The 18,061-nt window shown below is 40.2% G+C and overlaps 1 protein-coding gene and 1 long non-coding RNA gene across 21 annotated transcripts; one reads left to right on the forward strand and one right to left on the reverse strand.

The window, feature by feature from the left end:
- Positions 1 to 32: 32 nt before the first annotated feature.
- LOC119019338 lies at positions 33 to 12,447 on the forward strand. 20 transcript variants are annotated; one of them, XR_005074996.1, is made up of 14 exons: positions 33 to 234; positions 681 to 2,405; positions 2,813 to 3,126; positions 3,258 to 3,493; positions 3,626 to 3,733; positions 3,842 to 4,233; positions 4,336 to 4,394; positions 6,313 to 6,953; positions 7,147 to 7,253; positions 7,385 to 7,544; positions 7,933 to 8,096; positions 8,789 to 8,981; positions 9,175 to 10,681; positions 10,816 to 12,447. It is a non-coding gene; the product is annotated as an uncharacterized LOC119019338 (long non-coding RNA). The 20 variants fall into 20 exon arrangements; XR_005074997.1 differs by lacking the exon at positions 33 to 234 and adding an exon at positions 6,059 to 6,073 and having other exon boundaries at positions 241 to 2,405; XR_005074998.1 differs by lacking the exon at positions 33 to 234 and having other exon boundaries at positions 241 to 2,405; positions 9,175 to 10,407; positions 10,496 to 10,681.
- bnip3la (BCL2 interacting protein 3 like a) lies at positions 11,806 to 16,668 on the reverse strand. Its single transcript, XM_037097811.1, has 6 exons — positions 16,519 to 16,668; positions 15,142 to 15,412; positions 14,976 to 15,057; positions 14,776 to 14,882; positions 14,321 to 14,470; positions 11,806 to 13,352 (listed from the first exon to the last, which is right to left on the reverse strand). Exons 1-6 carry the CDS (start codon positions 16,637 to 16,639, stop codon positions 13,304 to 13,306), a joined length of 780 nt encoding a protein of 259 aa, XP_036953706.1. The 5' UTR covers positions 16,640 to 16,668; the 3' UTR covers positions 11,806 to 13,303.
- Between the last annotated feature and the right edge of the window lie 1,393 nt (positions 16,669 to 18,061).

The following is an 18,061-nucleotide window of genomic DNA, read 5'->3' on the forward strand; positions in this document are numbered from 1 at the left end:
TTGTTATTAAGTGTTCTGTGTTGTTCGTCCTGTCTGTCCTCGAAGAGATTCATAGCTTTTGATTTATCATCTCCTCTGAAGAGTTGTTAATCAGAAAAAGAAAAGCTCGATTCTACTTCTGCAATCTGCATCTGAGTCCTCTCTTTTGTCTCAAGTCTGACAAGACTAATCTCATTCCAACTCTGAAATAGTCACTGTGCTGCCATGGACAGACGTCCCAGTGAAGATAACCTGGTAAGATTTTTGTATTTGACCTGAAGGGACTTTTTTCAGCAGTGTGCCTCTCTAATCCAACACAGTATTTGCTGTTATTTCTTCATATTTTGTATAAAGCTTAAAAAACAACAACTTGTAAATCACTCGAAAGCAGATACATTTTCATATAGGAATAATTTAATGCATCATTAATAATTTCGTGTGTGAGCCACATTGGGAAATACAGTATCTCTGACACATCTTGGTAAAATCAGTAGTAGAATAATATGTTCTTAAAAATGTCTAAAATGTTTTTTGTTAATATTTAAATTAGTTGACAGTGTCACCATGTTGCTCTGTGTATGAACTGCTGCCCATAGACTACAGTAGATTTTATTGTGTGAACAAGTGCATAGGTTTTCTTTCCTGTGTATCCAATGGCAGCACAAGACTGTATAATAAACATGTGCGTTACTGGCTTTCAGCCATTGCGATGCAGTTTGTTGCTGCTGCTAACGGCCTGAACATGGTGGCTGCAGTACAGCTGCAGACCTGTGAGCAGCCCCCTCACCCAATTGTACAGGGTCAGAGAGTCCCTGTACTCAGCCACCAATGAGATTAAGTCCCTGAAAGATCAGATGAACAACCCTCTCCCCCCACATCGTCATACTCTTATATGTGACGCATTTCCTGAAAGCCTCTTGCCGGTCGGATTGGAAACGCGTAACCGTGGTAACCCGTGTGTCAACCTCACCTCTACTGGCAATCTGCAATAATACTCTTGTAAAACATGCTTTATTTGGCTTTTACTTAAGTATTAGGTTTCACTTATGATGACACACTGTTGTGGTTGCAATGTTAACTGAGTTAACTAAGGAGCAAATATTAATTAAACGGCTACCGTTAGAAACTTGAATTGAAGTTTTATAATGTTAGACTTTACACCAGAGCTGCATTGGTCGCTGTCCGCCATTGTCTGTTGTGTTGTTGTTGTCATCACTACTGCATTGCATTGTGGGATACTTATGCCGGCGCAGTGTCCAGTGCTTGCATATGGTAATACTTACCGGAAACAGTATGCATCTCACGTACTATTGGATTCATACTAAAGTTTTGGACATACTAAAAAAATACTGTTTCAGCAGACTCAATAGTATGTTAGTGTGGAATTTAGGACACAGCCATTGTACAGACATTGATGGTTCCCAGAGGATGCATCCATAATGGCTGTATTGATCCTCTGACCTAATCTGTAGCCATACAGGTTGATATTTGTGGTATCTGGTGTCTGTGATAACATCATACGAAGCTAGAATAAGCTGGAAACAGAATCAGGTATTTGATATACGTGTGTGATATGGGCGACCTCTGACTTATACAACAACTCTCTGAAAAGCACACTTGACATATTTTCATCACAGACTTGTTTTATGTGTTTAAGAAGGTGGGGTCTGGGTTAGTAAGTGGTAAAATATGATTTGAGGGTTAGACCCTTAAAAACATTTCATATTTTGTCGTCTTCATTGTCTCCATCTTTACTATGACAAGCAGAAGTCTGTTGATCCTCCCAACAATTTAAAGATAAACACTTACCCTGGGTGCCTTTGATCATTGTTTGAATTTAAAATTTTGGCTTTGATTTAGAATTTTAGAAGAATTTTAATTTCAGAACTTTGAGAACCGCCATTGCCACGACGATCGGAATGTTGACACCATCATGTGTATATAAATTTGCCTGTGCTTCTGTAGAAACTTCATTCACATTCGACAGATTGATCTATCAACCTGTTTTTGTCAGTGCTAAAAAGAAGCCTTTAAATACTCGACCTTCAGTGGATACCTTCTGGATACTAGATATTCAATGGACACCCTCTGGACTACTCAGTATTTCAGAGATACTTGCTGGATTTAGGAGCTGTCCACATGCAACCGTGCTTTTGGAATACTGTACAGAGTTATTCTCGGTTATTTTTATTACACCACTTGTGTGGACGCAGAATTTTATTTAATAAAACCTCAGTTGCAAAATAATCTGGTCTGGTGTGGACAGGGCCTTAGTGCTATCGACGCAGGTCTTTCTGCTCGACAACCAAAACTCTGTTCCGGTTTTAAGTTGAGCTGTGAAACTTTGATTTCGACGACTAATCTCATTCCAACTCTGAAATAGTCACTGTGCTGCCATGGACAGACGTCCCAGTGAAAATAACCTGGTAAGATTTTTGTATTTGACCTGAATAGACTTTTTTCAGCAGTGTGCTTCTCTAATCCAGCATAATATTTGCTGTTATTTCTTCATATTTTGTATAATGCTTAAAAACAACAACTAGTAAATCACTAGAAAACAGATATATTTTCATGTAGGAATAATTTAATGCATCATTAGTAACTTCTTGTGTGAGCCACATTGGGAAATACAGATTTTGATAAAATCAGTAGTAGAATAATGTATGTTAATATTCTAATTAGTTGACAGTGTCAGCATGTTGCTCTGTGTATGAACTGCTGCCCGCAGGCTACAGTAGATTTTATTGTGTGAACAAGTGCATAGGTTTTCTTTCCTGTGTATCCAATGGCAGCACAAGACTGTATAATAAACATGTGCGTTACTGGCTTTCAGCCATTGCAATGCAGTTTGTTGCTGCCGCTAACGGCCTGAACATGGTGGCTGCAGTACAGCTGCAGACCTGTGAGCAGCCCCCTCTCCCAATTGTGCATGGACTCTCTCGGCCACCAATGAGATTAAGTCTCTGAAAGATCAGATGAAATCTCTGATGACTGAATCAACTTCATCTGACTCCAGAAAGAGCTGACCGACATGGATAAAGCTCTAGAAAGGGACAAAACCTCCGCCCTTGTGCTCAGTTACACATCACAGGAGTGAGATGTGAGGTCATGGAGAAAGGCCTCGCCCCAAACATATTCCTGCTGCAAGTAAGTTGCCTCATGTCATCACTTTACTTTACAATAACCTCCTGTTGGATTCTAACAGCTTGTGTTGGACTCCTTCAGAATCAACTTTTTTTTTGTAATGTAAAATAAAAATACTGTTTTTCTCTTTTCAGGAGCAGGTGTTAACCAGCAGGCAGGTGGAGGTGAGCCATCTCCAAAAGGAGCTTCAGTAAAAAACTGGTCTCCTCAGCAGGGAAATTTAAAAAACGTCATGCAAGAACAAAAGCCCACGTAGACACCCTGCACCAGCTGTCTCAAATAAATCCACATCAACAAGATTGAATGACAGTGGAAGAGCAGGTGTGACGCTCTGGAAGAGAACCATGTGTCCAACTTCACCCAGCCGCAGGTAAGCTGCCTCAGATCATCACTTCACTTCACAATACTCCTGTTGGATTGAGTTTGAAGCTTGACTTGGAATGCTTCAGAATCAGGTCCTTTATGTAAAGTTAAAAATAAATGACTGCTATTCTCTTTTCAGGAGCTCAACACCAAAGAGCAGGAGCAGCCGCCTCATATACCTCCAGATGGGTATATGAGGTGTGTCTCTGCAGCAACGTGCCAATTCGAAACTCTTTTCCCTGCCATGGTATGTCATGGTATCTTAGTGATTGACAAAAAGCAGTATCCCCCCCTCGCCATTTGTCAGTGGTTTCTATTGTGATTCTTTTCACTGACTTATTTATATCTGTGTCAGTCTCTTTGGACAGCACCTTGTCATGAAGGGCCACATAGAGAACATCTTTACTGATGAGCTGTACAGTCAGTCGGCAAAGTCCAGCAGGACCGCTCCGTCCTGCCGAGAGGAGACAGATGGGTGTTGTTTTTCCAAACCTATCCTCGCCGTCCATAGCTATTAGCATTAGCCTTGAAGGAGTTTTATATTTCGACTTCAAACCAGATTTCTAAATAGACTGCCAGTAACAAAAAGCAAGGTGGAAATATTTATTAACCAAGTTTTGGTAATATTTTTTGTCTTTGACTGAGAAAAAAGCAGGCAGAGGAAGAGGGAGACCTGGAGATGCTTGAACATGTCACCAACCCTCTGCAATCTCCTGTCAGACTCTCCAAGTTCTACCTCTCAAGACGGTGAGACAAAAACACACATAGACAGACTAGGAAATGAAGAAAGCAGCAGTTATTAAAAATGCCCAGTACAGCTTATAAAACTGTCCTGTTGCTCTCTCGCAGCCAAGAGTCAGTGAAGAGGAGAGCTGATGTATCTGAACAGAATGTGCACACACACACAGGTCAGAGTCAGTCCTCCAACATTAAAATAACCACTGATTATGATTCATGATGTGTCAACTATTACCATGTGTTACACCATTCCTGCTCGGCTCCTGGACCATGTTCGGGAAGCACAGGGGAGATGATTTCCACCACAGTTTACATTTAACTTCGGGGTGAACCCCCTGTCACATGTTGTGTTGGCCGGGGAGCTTTGCTGTATCTTGAGGAGCCACTGCCTTTATTTCACAGCGAAACTGCAGCTTATACAGTAATTGCTGTTGCTACTACTGTTACCTCCTTCGCTTTCTTTCCTCTCGCATTCACCATCTACATACACCGCCCGCTCCCTCTCTCTCTCTCGCCCACTCACACCTTACACACACACACACACACACAGTTCATGCACCGCCCTATTCCTGTAAGGGGCTATGCCACTCTTACAACACTACCCCCACTCTGGATGGCAATTTTAGCAGAATTCCACTCCAGCACAGTAACATGTCAACATGCATTTCATACAGATATACAGTCCTCATCTGCATTCAGTCCAGTTTAAGAAGATTCAGTATGACCAGTGGTTTTCAAGTCCCTTGCAAGTGGGGCGTTAGCAAAAGGTGCAGCTTCTCAGTGCAGATGAAAACATGTATCAGCAGGGTCCATGTCAACCAGTGCTGGGCGGTATGACCAAAAATGTATATCACGGTATTTTTCAAAATTCTAACGGTTTCACGGTATATGACGGTATTTTTCCCTTTCATGCATAATCAGGTGTTCACAGAATTTTCTACTGTTTGAGAGGAATTACTAGCCCCTTTTTGATAGAAAAGGTGGCACATTTGCTGCAAGGTAAAGGCAGCACTCTGCCGCCCCTGTCTATCTAAAAGGGAGGTTTAATATTCCCTCTTTCCCAAAAAGCCGCCACTGGGTTGGGCATAAACGTGTGATGTGAAGCAAAGCACAAAGTTGAGCGTAAACAGTGACGTACAATATATGCATCGGAATAAATGTGGCGACACTTGATAGATTTACTTAATTATGGACCCGTGGCCCATATTCTCGCCTCCTCAGTCAAACACACGATGTTAAACCCCGCTATTAAAGGAAGCGTGCTGCGGAGCGCCACACGTTAGCTGCCACAAGCAACAGACAGCTAACGTTACAGAGACCGAGGAGAGCTAGCATCTCCCGGATCTCAGCGGATTTCCAGTTGCTCATCTTGACGTCCGTGGATGAAGTCATGAACTGCAATGTCTATCCTAGCTATCTTCACCGTAACGTAACACCAGAGCACAACTGTTTACCCTCACCACGTCTTGCAGTCACACCATGCCTGTTTAGAAGCGCAATATTGAATAGGGTGTCTCGCAGTGTAGCGAAGCGATCTGAACATTGTGTTATCAAATACACTGGTATGGGGGTATATTAAATATTCATATCATAAAGAAAATATACACCGGCATTTGGTGTGGACCGGTATACCGCCTAGCACTAATGTCAACGACTGGGGGTGACACCTCCATAGCTGTCCAGCTCTGAGCCTGCTCCCTGGCCCAGGTATTGTCCAGTGCATCCTGACAGTGATACCTTCACTTTGGTCTTTGGTGTCAGTAAGTACTCAAACTTGCTCATGTCCTCTTTAGATGATTCATGTTAACGTCTGCCCGTTTTTTCCTTGTTGCAGCTTTTCTTGGTAGAGGTGAGCGTCTCAAATAGGGGTGTCTAACATACAGACTGTGGGCCACCAGATGGTCTAATCCGGCCCGTGGGATGAATTACAGTACTTCGACACGCCTGGTCTAAGGGCAGACGATGTTGTTATGATGCCATGTAAAGCCATTTGAGACAAACTGTTTGTAAAAACGTGCTATAGCTAAGCTCATAGATCTCCACAAGATAACAGTGTATGTTTTGTTTGTTTGTTTTTTTCAATTTCAGTTGATGTTTCTTCATTACATTGCACAAATGAAAAGAGAGAAGATGCAAGACAGGCTCAAAGCAGCCAGACACATTGGTATAATGACAAATGGATCGACCGACAGCTCTGTTAATGAGGAGGACATGGTGTACGTCAGAACATGTGTGGCAGGCACAGTGTTCGTAGGTATAACCGCAGTAGATAAGGCTGATGCAAAGAACACATCACTGCCATCAAGGGGATAATGGAGTTGGTGTGCTGTGACTGGGAGGACAAGGTGGTTGCCATCTCCACAGACGGTGCAGCAGTGATGGTAGGACCCAGGGGTGGTGTTGTCTCACGCCTTAAGGAAAAGACACCCTAGAGTCCAGTGTATGGCACACAGACTTGAGCTCAGTTTCAAAGATATGATCGAGAGCATCAGCCTTTTCCAACAAGTTGAGGAACTGCTGTCAGGGCTGTAATGGCAGAAGTTTCTGCCATAACTAATGCCAGACCTTCTGACAACCATCTCTACGGATGTGAGTGCTCCATCAGTCCTTAGTCCAGCTGTGATCCTCACCCAGAAAGTGTGTACTTCTCCTCTATATTGTTAAGTCATGTTATCGTTTTTGGGCCCCAAAAAGGATCCTAACTGACCACAGAAGAGTTCGTTAATGAGGTTTGTTGAATGTATGTTGTTACATAAACATTGGTGTATTTTTGGATAGTGTTTAAATGTACTGTATGTGAGATGATCGCATATATCTCACAATTATTTGCATATGAAGCAGTATTTTTTTGCAATGAATCATTAGGCTAAAAGTTATTTGATTCAAACAAATGATAATGTGCTTATTATTGTTTGCCAACAGCTAAACAATGAGGTGTGCAAATGTCTGGGGACTGAGTGCAGCTTTTGTGCCCCATATCATCCACAAACAAATGGGCTTGTGGAAAAGTTAAATGGCACAATACAGAGGTAACAGAGCTGTAATTATATTACTTTTACTGTATATATCTTTGACACATGTAATGTTGAATATATTTATGATATTGTGAACTGAAAATGAAACAAGGTGGCCTACCTATTTATATGATAATACTTTTCAGGGCACTGTGCAAACTTGTTAACCAATGTCCAGAGAGTTGGGATACATATCTAGATGCTGTGATGTTTGGGCTGAGGACCAAAAAACACATCATAACAAAGTTCTTCCTCCTGTTTGGGACAGAGGCCCGCTTTCCAAGTGAGGTTCCAGAGGATTACAAGGTTGGCTCAGTGTAGGACATCTACAGTTAATTCTTAGCTTGAATAACACATTGGAAAAACTGTAGTTAATTGAGAATCAGTGTCAATGTTTATTCCACGCTATACAATATATAAGTAATATGCACAGGACATAAATATTTTGTGACCAAGGAAAAGTCTATAGTTTTTAGGGTTAGGGAGGAACAAGACAAGGTGTTGCGCAAAAATGTTCGCAGTCAGGAAAGAAAGGGTGGGAAGCTAGATAAAAACTGGACTGGTTCCTTAAAGATAGTTGCAAGAAGAGCGCAGACCTGCAGCCTAACAGCCAGTTCCTACCAAAGATGAATATTTATCACCTTTAACTTTTACAAACACCATAGCCAATAATATCTCATAATCTTAAATGCAGAAAAGGACAATCACCAACAGCTCCTGCACCATCAACAGCCCCGGCACTTATAAATAAAGCTGCCTTGCCTAGGTGTGAAGGATGCTTGGGACGGTCAGTGTCCTGCTATCAAAAATTGGTTCATACAAGGTGTTTTACTGGGACATTGCCCAAACAGCTTGAAGGTGAGGTAAATTTTATTTTATTTTTTTTGTGAAATATAATTACCAAAATACATTAGAAATGTAATTCCTATTACTACTCTTTAATATGTGGATTATGTCTGAATAAAATAATTGTTAACTTCATTTTAAGCAATGTTAACAATTGCAAATCAATTTTACTGGGTCATAAATGCTTATTTGGCCATGCTGGCGCATTGACACAATGCCACATCTAAGGGGACGGTGCTTCATATCAATACATTTGGAATCACCTCATTATGGAATGGAAATATTCCATGATTCAGGGTTAGTTATAGACTGTCTTGTCACATATTCTTGTAACAGTAATTTGATGTTGATGGCCTGGTTTTAAATAGTTTTTTTTAAATGGTTTTAATTTTTTTTACCCCGATCCCATTCTGAGTCCTTTAATATTTGGTATCTGGTTGAGGTGGTTATCCAGACCAATTAATTTAATAACGTTCTCTGTAATATTTTTGGCCATGTTGTTCTCTCGAGGATATTTCTATGTCCTTTTGCAAGTATCCGCGAGTGTTTGCTGTTTTGGTGTCTTTGTCTGTATTGCTTGAGTGGACTCGTATTCTTTGAGTGTTTGTTTTTTATTTGCCGTATCAAACGGTTGTATTGCAGATGTTCCATTTCACCGTTGGACTACTTTGACTTTCTAATTTAAAGTTATTTCCACACTGCAGATAGATGTTACTGTGAGCGCAGCTTTTCCACACTGAAGCTGGTAAAGACATACCTGCGTTCCACCATGGATGATGACAGACTGAGCAATCTGGGTGTTTTGAGTGTGGAGTCCAGGCGAGCAAAGTCCCTGGACATGGAAGATTTTGTAAATCCCTTTAGTGCAAACCACAACAATTGCAGAATACAGCTGTTGTGAGATGCATTATAACAGATATTTTATCTGTCAGAGAAAATCCTTCCAGTTGTGTAATTTTGAGAAAGTTGCACTTAAGGGTTTCAATTTTTCTGCATAAGTATTTCACTATTGTATGTACTTTGTAATTTGTAACCTGCTTGATTTGATGATGATTTTGATTTTGGTGTCCTAAATACCCCTATGTAACAGAGACTGGATGTTGGATGGACAGTGATGCTGTTCAACTGGGTTCCGATCAGGAGACATACTTGGCCACTGAATCACTTTCACCCTGTTCTTCAGGAATCCAGCAGTGGCCTTGGATGCAACCCAACATAAGGACACTGCCACCACCATGTTTCCCTGTAGGCACCACGCATTTTTCTTTGTATTCCTCACCGTTGCGACACCATACAGTTTTGAAGGCATCAGTTCCAAAAACATCACTCATCACTCCAAAGTATAGAGTCCCAGTAGTCATCATCTTTGTCAGCATGGGCCCTGGCAAACTCTAGACAGGCTTTTTTGTGCCTGGGCTTTAGGAGAGGCTTCCTTTGGGGACGGCACCCATGCATGCCATTCATCTGCAGTGTACGCCGTATTGTGTCATGGGAAATAGTCACCCCAAGTTTGGCTTGCTCCTTCCTTGGATAACTGCAGTGAACTTGCATGCCGATTTTCTTGGTTCCTTCTCATCAGAAGACGCTCCTGTCGAGGTGTTAACTTCCGTGGACGACCTGGACGTCTCTGTGAGATGGTTGCAGTTTCATCTTTTGTACATTTTTGTACCACTTTTGCTACAGTATTCTGACTGATAAGTAAAGCTTTGCTGATGCTCTTGTAGCCTTCACCTTTGCGGTGTAAAAAAATTATTTTCTTTTTCAGGTCTTGAGACATTTCTCTTCCATGTGGTGCCATTGCTAACAACATGAAATGGGAAGGGGTTTTCTACACCCTTTTATAGTCAACTGTCTGCTGGACACCTGTGTAATGAATAATTAGACTCACCTGTGGTTGATTATTGTTAAATTAGACATTTGTAGTCTAAAATTCAGCCTTGAAACTTAAAATTTTGTTCTCTAAGTTATATTATTAACCTTACTTTCATGTTATAGGTTAAACAGATGTTATATAAAACTTAGTCTTGTCAACATTTTGGAAATTGTTTTTGTGTTCATTGAGAAATTGTTTAAAATATTACTTTTCAAATGGGGTGTACTCATTTACGCTGAGCACTGTACGTTACATTAATGCCTGAATAAAGTCCAAGAGCGTTTTTATGAGTTCATCCAGCTTCCAAACGCGATCGCTGACACAGTCGCCACTGCAGTGTTGGAAAGGCTGAAGACTATTCTTCCTGAGGGATAACGGGGAAAACTAATCGCCCAGGTCAATGATGGAGCTGCTGTGATGAGAGGAGCCACAGGTGGCGTGCAGCACAAGGTTCACAATGTTTACGGGAGTGCCCACTATGTACACTGTTATGCTCATCAGCTGAACCTGATAATGCAGCAGCGCTTTTTTTTTTCAGATCTGGATGGATTTGCAGCATTTTTCTCCAGGTCATCCAAGTGAACTGCTGTGCTTGATAAATTGGTGGCACACTGACTTCCTGGAGCTTCAACAACAAGGTGGAACCTTCACAGTCGGGCAGTTAACACCATTTATGAGCACAAGGATGACCTCCTGAAGTGTTTTCAGACCACCAGAGAGAAAGGTGAATTTGATGCGACAACTGTGAGAGAGGCCGGCGGTTTTGACAGAATGCTGAAAAATGAAGATTTTTGTTTTTTTCCTGGCATTTTTTGTGTAGTGAGTTTTTTATAAAAAACATTATGTATCGTGTTATAGGTATGTGATGCCATTCTGAGGCATGCCAAGGAGAGGTTCTCTTTCACTAATCACCTCATCAGTGCCACTCTGCTGCAAGGAGACTTAAAGAGGATAAAAACATTCCTTAGGAACAACATGGCACAAGAATGCCTGAATGCACTGGCTATGCTCTCCACGGAGATTAACCTGATACAGAACATTCGTGACTTTAACACCAGTTATTGAGAGGTTTGCTACAAAGAAAGACAGAAGAGCAAAGTTCATGTATAAATAAGAGCACTCACTCACGAGCTTACTCACTTTATAATTATTTGTAAATGTATATTTATTCTCATATTCATTATTTTTATATTCATAATTATTTGTAAATGTATATTCTATGTATTATTTGTATGTTTATTGTTATATTAATCACTATTATTCATAAATATATATCTATAACTACGTTTTTGAAAATATGTTTTTATATTTATATGTATTATTATATTTAGTTTTATATTTATTATTATTGTATTTAACTTTACCAAATGCACTTCAAGTTGAGAGGTTCACCTGACAAAAATAAGTAGAAGCAAAATTCAGGTCTATAAATTGGATTTCATACCACATGGAAAACTAAATGAACTTACAATTACAATAAAGTATCTTGAATCTTTTGTTGACAGGACTAAGATTTGTGAAAAAGCAGGCAAAGAATTGGTATTAAAAGCAATCTGAAATTGCATCACATCCCTTTAATGTTGGCCTCTCATCTCTTCTAACAATAAAGAGATGCTTTATAGATGCAAGCTCTGTGGCCTAACATGGCTGAGACCAAAAGGGCAAGTGAAGGATTCTCATACTGTATATAATATAAAATTCAAAACTGAAAAAGTCACTGCTGCACTAATCAGCTGCAAAGAAGTCAATAATGTTGATATGTGCATTTTTTATTAGCTATTATGACTGAAATGCATTAAGATCTTTGGAGCTCTATTCATTCTCTGTACTTATATCTCAGTCACTGTATACAGTACAAACTTTATTGAAATTCCAAAACGCTCTGTATTGCACACTGATCAACTGTACATAAGCCTGTTATGATGACAGTTTTATGAGTTAGTACGTGTGTTATATAATGCATTAAAGCCTGAACACATGTTGGGTGCTTTAAAACCAATACTGTACATTATGGGAGCTGATTTTTCATAGGAGTCGTGATGCCATCCATTTACAAACACTGACAGATTAATTATCCAGTCATCCAGTAGGCATCGATATACAGAAATCACATGCACCTTCTTCAGGAAATGCTCCTCTAGTTTCTCTGGAGGTTCTACACACACTGTACAATGTTTACTGTATCATCATGTGAAACGACTGCACAGTGTATTCTGGATAAAAGTCAGATAACAATCTTAAATGAGGCCCCTGGAAATACCTTCAGCTGAGGTGGTTTGTGCCACTGATGCATCGGCTATTAAACAAGAGCAAGAACACATTACACACACTGCCACAATGCTATGATAACAATGATATAATATGCATTAATATCAATGTATAAACAAATTATACAATGTCAAGAGGTGTACATGGGGCAGATCACAGCTTAAATTAATTTTCACATCTACATTTTTAAATACCTATACATATCATTAAAAAAAAAAAAAACAGTCTAAGATAAATCACCAATGTGCAGTGGTGAAAGTTTGGCACTTTGCCATTGCTGCTATATTATGTTATAGAAGACGATATGTAGGCAAAAGGAAATAAAAATAGCATATGGCCTGGTAAACTGCCATCCAGCCTAGGCTCCACTCTCATCAACAACGCCGCTGTAAAAAGTGTGCATCTACATACTAGATAAAGTTTTAAGCTTTCCAACCTTCAAAAAACAAAGCTTCTATAATGAAAACCCTCGGGAGTCAACATGATACAACTACTACTCTCTGACAACGTGTGGGATTTAAAAACAAATCCCACTGTGCAGCATCATGTGTCCCCCGATAACTGCACCTTGAATGTTTAGCTAAAAAATTAAGGCGATCATAGTCCTTTCTGTTCCTGGAGCCTATTCAATTTGTTTGTATTGCAGATATGGCGCATATTTTTGGTTTATGCACTCTTCCTACTGGAGAGATATAGCTTGGGAAGCCAGATTACTCATTAGATAAAATCAAAACAAAGTAGAGAAACTTAAACCCTGAAGCTACTGGACCTCAAATCCTAGTGATTTAAGTTGAGCAGGATGACTAATATTTTTCCAGCTTTAATAGGGTTTGCTATCTACTGGATTCAAGTTGGTGACAGCTGCTGGGTACAATGCTGCCCCTGTGTCAAAATGTGAGGGCAAACACATCACGTCATGTGTATATCTCTATAACTACATCTACAATGTGACTGATTTTAATGCTGACTGGAAGAGAAATGTGGGCGTACAATAGATGCAGAGAGACAGCTTGACTACAGGAGGATGACTGAAAGACTTGGAGACAGGAGAACATCCAGGCACTGCTTCATCTTCTATTCAGTAAGAGCTGGCGGAGGCTGTGGCAATTCTCTTCCCGATGTACACCCTGGATAACGAATCCAAACAAAATATATTAAATTGAAACAGTTAAATGAACAATGTGTAACTAATGCAGCTCCGGGTCCATCGTACAAAAAATTCCTTCTGGAGGAATAAACACCTGGAGTCAAATCAGATTCTGCCCTAGAGCTGAGCAGTTTACTGACAGGAGTAGAGCTCAAAGATTACTCTTTAACTTCTAGGTTTAAAAAGTAGATTCATCTTCACTCCCAACCTGACTGCAGCAGCAATCATTGGAGTTGACCTCCATTGTCGGGTGTTTTTATACTGTAGTGTTGACTACTGACTGTAGTTGGAGGGGAAATGTATTTTACTTAATGATGATGTTACAGGGAGGAAAAGGGGAGAAAAGAGAGAGAACCAGAGTTTTTGGGGAGTGCTGAATCATTAACTGAGAGTGGAAAAATGGCAGTTCGAAGTCTGACAATATAATATGGAAAAAAGCCATCAATCCAAAGTAATTGGTCAATTAATATTAAAAGGTTCACATTTTCATTTACATCCAGGCAAGCTCTCTTACCCAAAATACAGATACAGCTTGCAGGCTACAGTAGCTACTCCTGCAGTTTCTAATTTCAAATCTATTCCTTAACCCCACAGCATGTAGAGGACACATTTGACTGTTAAGGTGACTTTTGTTGTAAAGAGTGTCATAGAGCTGCTGATATAAATCATTTTCATCACTTAGTCTGCTTTATAAATGATACCCACGTCTCAACAGACAATTGCAGTCATCATGAACACCAAAATAGCAGTAGACTAATAAATCGACAATGACGCAGCCCATACCGACTCTCTTACGGCACACGATGAGTCACTACAATGCCAAACTGGCACAGGCAACTGGAAAACATCAGTACGGATCAGGAAACAACTTAACTTAAAACTTAATACTTACTTTTTCATATTCAAAGCTAAGCCGCGCATTATGTCCCTGCATGAATTCAGACTTACCCGAGGCCGAGAGCGAGGATATGTGAGATGAGTAAGGAAGGGATGAAGACTTTGAGGAATTCAGCAGAGAAGATGCCACCTTTCTTCATGACTCCGCTCTTTCTCATACTGAGAGACACTGAACGGCGAGGGTGCCTGAAGTGGAACTCCCTGAGAGGACAAAAAACAGCCGATTAAAGCTAAATTATTTTAGAAAACAACACTAGACTTGGGCTTACCTGATAACTTCTTGGAAATCATGATGTATTATTAGACAGACTTAAATTATAGCTTAAATTATAGTTTTACTTTGGTGTCAAGCATAAAAAGGTCATGGTTGAATTAATTCACCGTAGGCCTACTTGACATTGCACTTTTCTGCGATGTAAAAGCTAAATATGATATATTGTGCAGCTCTATTCCCAAGAAATAGCCTGAACAACCATTAGTAAATCACCCTAATGAGCAATACTTACTTTGGTGGAATGTTTTCCGGTCGGCTGGACCAATCAGCAACCCAGTCAATTTCTTTGTTGAGCAGGATGTCCTCATCTCTGTCCTGCTCTGGACCACTGTCCTCTGACTGCAAATGCACAGGTAAAACAAAAAACACAGGTTTGAGGGTAATATAAACAGACTTGCAAAGGGTTTGAATATTAGATTTAACTAGTTCTACCTGACTACTTCTGGGGCTGGGCATCTCCACATCAAAAGTGATCTGACCCTCATCCTGATCCGGACTCGGTGGCCTGTGAGGACTGAGATGAGTACTGGGATGAAAAGCTTGTAACAACAGACACTTCTCTGAGCTTTACAGAGCACACTACGGCTTTTATCCCAACCTGTGACAGGAGGAGCTACTCGGGCTGGATTCATGCTGTGCATCCAGGAGAATCTTCTCCATGTCCCCATTGTGGATAGAGGAAGATGACGGCACATGCTCCAGTCCTCCAATCAGGGTTTCATCACTCTCGGGCACCGCATCCAGGGTCTGCATTGTTTCATTCACGCCGGCGTTGGCATTTATTTGGTCTGCAGCTGGTGTCAATTGCACGCTGGTCTGCACACCCCGTGCTCCCGTGTTCCCATTCAGCTCCAACTCTACCCAAGAGCCTTGGCAACACAAAAGGTCAAGAGGAAGGAAGGAGGGAAATTTAGCTCGTTTTGTTAGTGCAAACCCTGTCCACAGAAACACACCCCTGTCTCCTTTCAAACGGAAACAGCTGACCTACATTTCCTGCACTTCTCACAGTGTGCATCTAAATGAACTGGGTGTGCTCTGCATCGATGATAGCGTGCATTGCTTTGTGCCACTGCCCTACTAACAGCTTGCACATTTTTTTTCCCCCAGACAGGCGGGGGTTATGTAATCTCTAACAGGCAGCGGGCTTTGGTGAGCAGAATGTAAACCTCGTGATAGCACGAAACGACTTGTTTTCGCGTTTTGGGACTCGCTAAAAATAAATCTGGTTTAGGCGTTTCGAAGATGCACGTATGCAGGACTGATTGCACATTTACAGGCGAGTTTGCCATCTATGCTGCTCCCATGATGCTGCTTACATAACTCTAAAGTGCAGTGAGAGACAGTTTGCCCAGACATGTCGCGGTTCCAGCTGTGATGCTGTGACATATAATGCTCACATCCCGGTGCTCTGCTCGAGCGAACGTTTTACTCCTCGACGAAATGCAAGCGTGAACACACATTTTGCTTCTTAAATGTGTTTTATTAGCTTTTAAACCGCAGACACTTGAGCTAACATCCTAAAATTGTCTTCCTTTGGAATGTATTTACTTAGGAAGACTTTGGCCTGTTAGATAAGTACGCAACTCGACTACACAAGAGATGAGAGGAATACGTCTCATTATCGGGCAATTTAAAAATATTGGCGAATAAAGGCGACATTTATTTCCTCTTTTGTCCAAACTTGTTTTCATTTTTTATCTAGACCCCGCCCAGGGCCGAATCCAATACGTGATTGGCCGCCATTCTATCAATCAAATATTTATCGCCACGTAATTGGCTATCTTGCGACGACGTCAAACAACGTCACCCCCCCCACCCCCACCCCTCCCAGGCGAAGAGGAAATACCGTACCAGATGTAACTTTTACGATAAAATCTTCATTAGGCTAATATATCCAAGAAGAAGCGCACTTATTTAGAATAGCTAAAGTAGCGTTTGTTAGTCGCAGCGCGGAGAAAGCGGCGGCTGAACGTACCGTGCAGCCCGGGCTCCTCGTTATTGTTCCGTTGAGCAGCGGTGGACATGTTGACTACCCAGTTAGAACGTTCATCTACATGACACGCAGACAAACCGCGATGTGCGCAGGCGCTAAACATGTCCCGAGTCCAGCGGAGCACACAGACGAGATGGGCAGTTTTTCCTCTTTTCATTTTCATGAAGTTACACACTGTGACGCTGACTTACAACACATTTTAGTAAACCATACGAAACAGGTCCATAAAGAAAATATAATGTAATATATTAAAGTTACATGTTAATATATGGAAGGACTCCCAATATATTGCCATTTTGCTTCAAGAGTTTATTAACAAATATAATGAGTACATTATGATGATCAATGGGTCACTTATACTGATATGTATTTATATATCTATTTCTTGGAATATATTTTGCACATATTAGTTGGTAAATACATTGTACATTACATGGTATATTTATAAATACAGAGAAATAAGTATATATATATATATATATATATATATATATATATATATATATATATATATATATAGTATAAGTATATAAGAATGATAAATGATACACATATGTATATATTATATAGCAGTGGTGTCAAACTGATCCAGTGTTATATAGATTAAATAGGTCTTTCAAACATAAGCCTGTGTTGACTCTCCATGTCAGTGTTATATACAGTATATTTACAATGTGATAATAGATACTTTGGTCAACAATATCAATATATATCAACACAGATACTAAATATTTGAAGCTTTTTCAATACAAATGTTCTACAGAACAGATAGACTGGTAACAGCAGCACTTTCTCACTCTCTTATTTAGGGTGTACTCTGAAGAGAAACAAACATTTTCATTTCAAAAAGTGAGACGTTTAATGTTACTACAGTCTTCCTGTTGTTCTCTGCTCGTAGCTAAGAATAGTTCTATCTTCTCTATAGCATGGTTATAATAATATTTAAATACAAATCTAGACATTTATGCTCTCAACGTTGTGTCGGCTTTCCCTTTGCTATCAAAATGTGTTTTATATATCAATATTTTTTAAGTAGTGTACTGAAGTGAAAAATTCCAGTATTGTGACATTAGTCCAATGTGTTTGAATGGTAATATAATAGATCTACAAGATTTTTAAAATACAAGAGACACAAAGTTTAATAAAATTAATTAAGGAAACAAATCATCAGGTCCTGACTAGTTGATGTGCAGTGCAGTGCAGGGTTACAGGACTGATACTAAGGCCAGCTCTTCAAGTAATTGCTTAATCAGCTGGAATTAACAATTAATGTGGGGAGGCAGGCACATCCATTAGCACTGTTTCCTGTCGAATTTGTAGAGGATGGGTGTACCGTAAATGTCTCCCCTCCTCCAGTTCCATAAAAGTTCTCCTAGTTGATTGTGAATTGTATGTTTTATTTTTTTTTTGTTGTTTTATGTATTTATTTAAACCCAGGAAGATATCTATAGACTGTACATGATAATATGAAAATAGTTAACGAGTTATGTGCATGTGATTTCGGAGAGGGAAGACAGCACTCAAG

Source organism: Acanthopagrus latus, chromosome 5, assembly GCF_904848185.1.
Source record: "Acanthopagrus latus isolate v.2019 chromosome 5, fAcaLat1.1, whole genome shotgun sequence".
NCBI classification, from domain to species: domain Eukaryota; kingdom Metazoa; phylum Chordata; class Actinopteri; order Spariformes; family Sparidae; genus Acanthopagrus; species Acanthopagrus latus.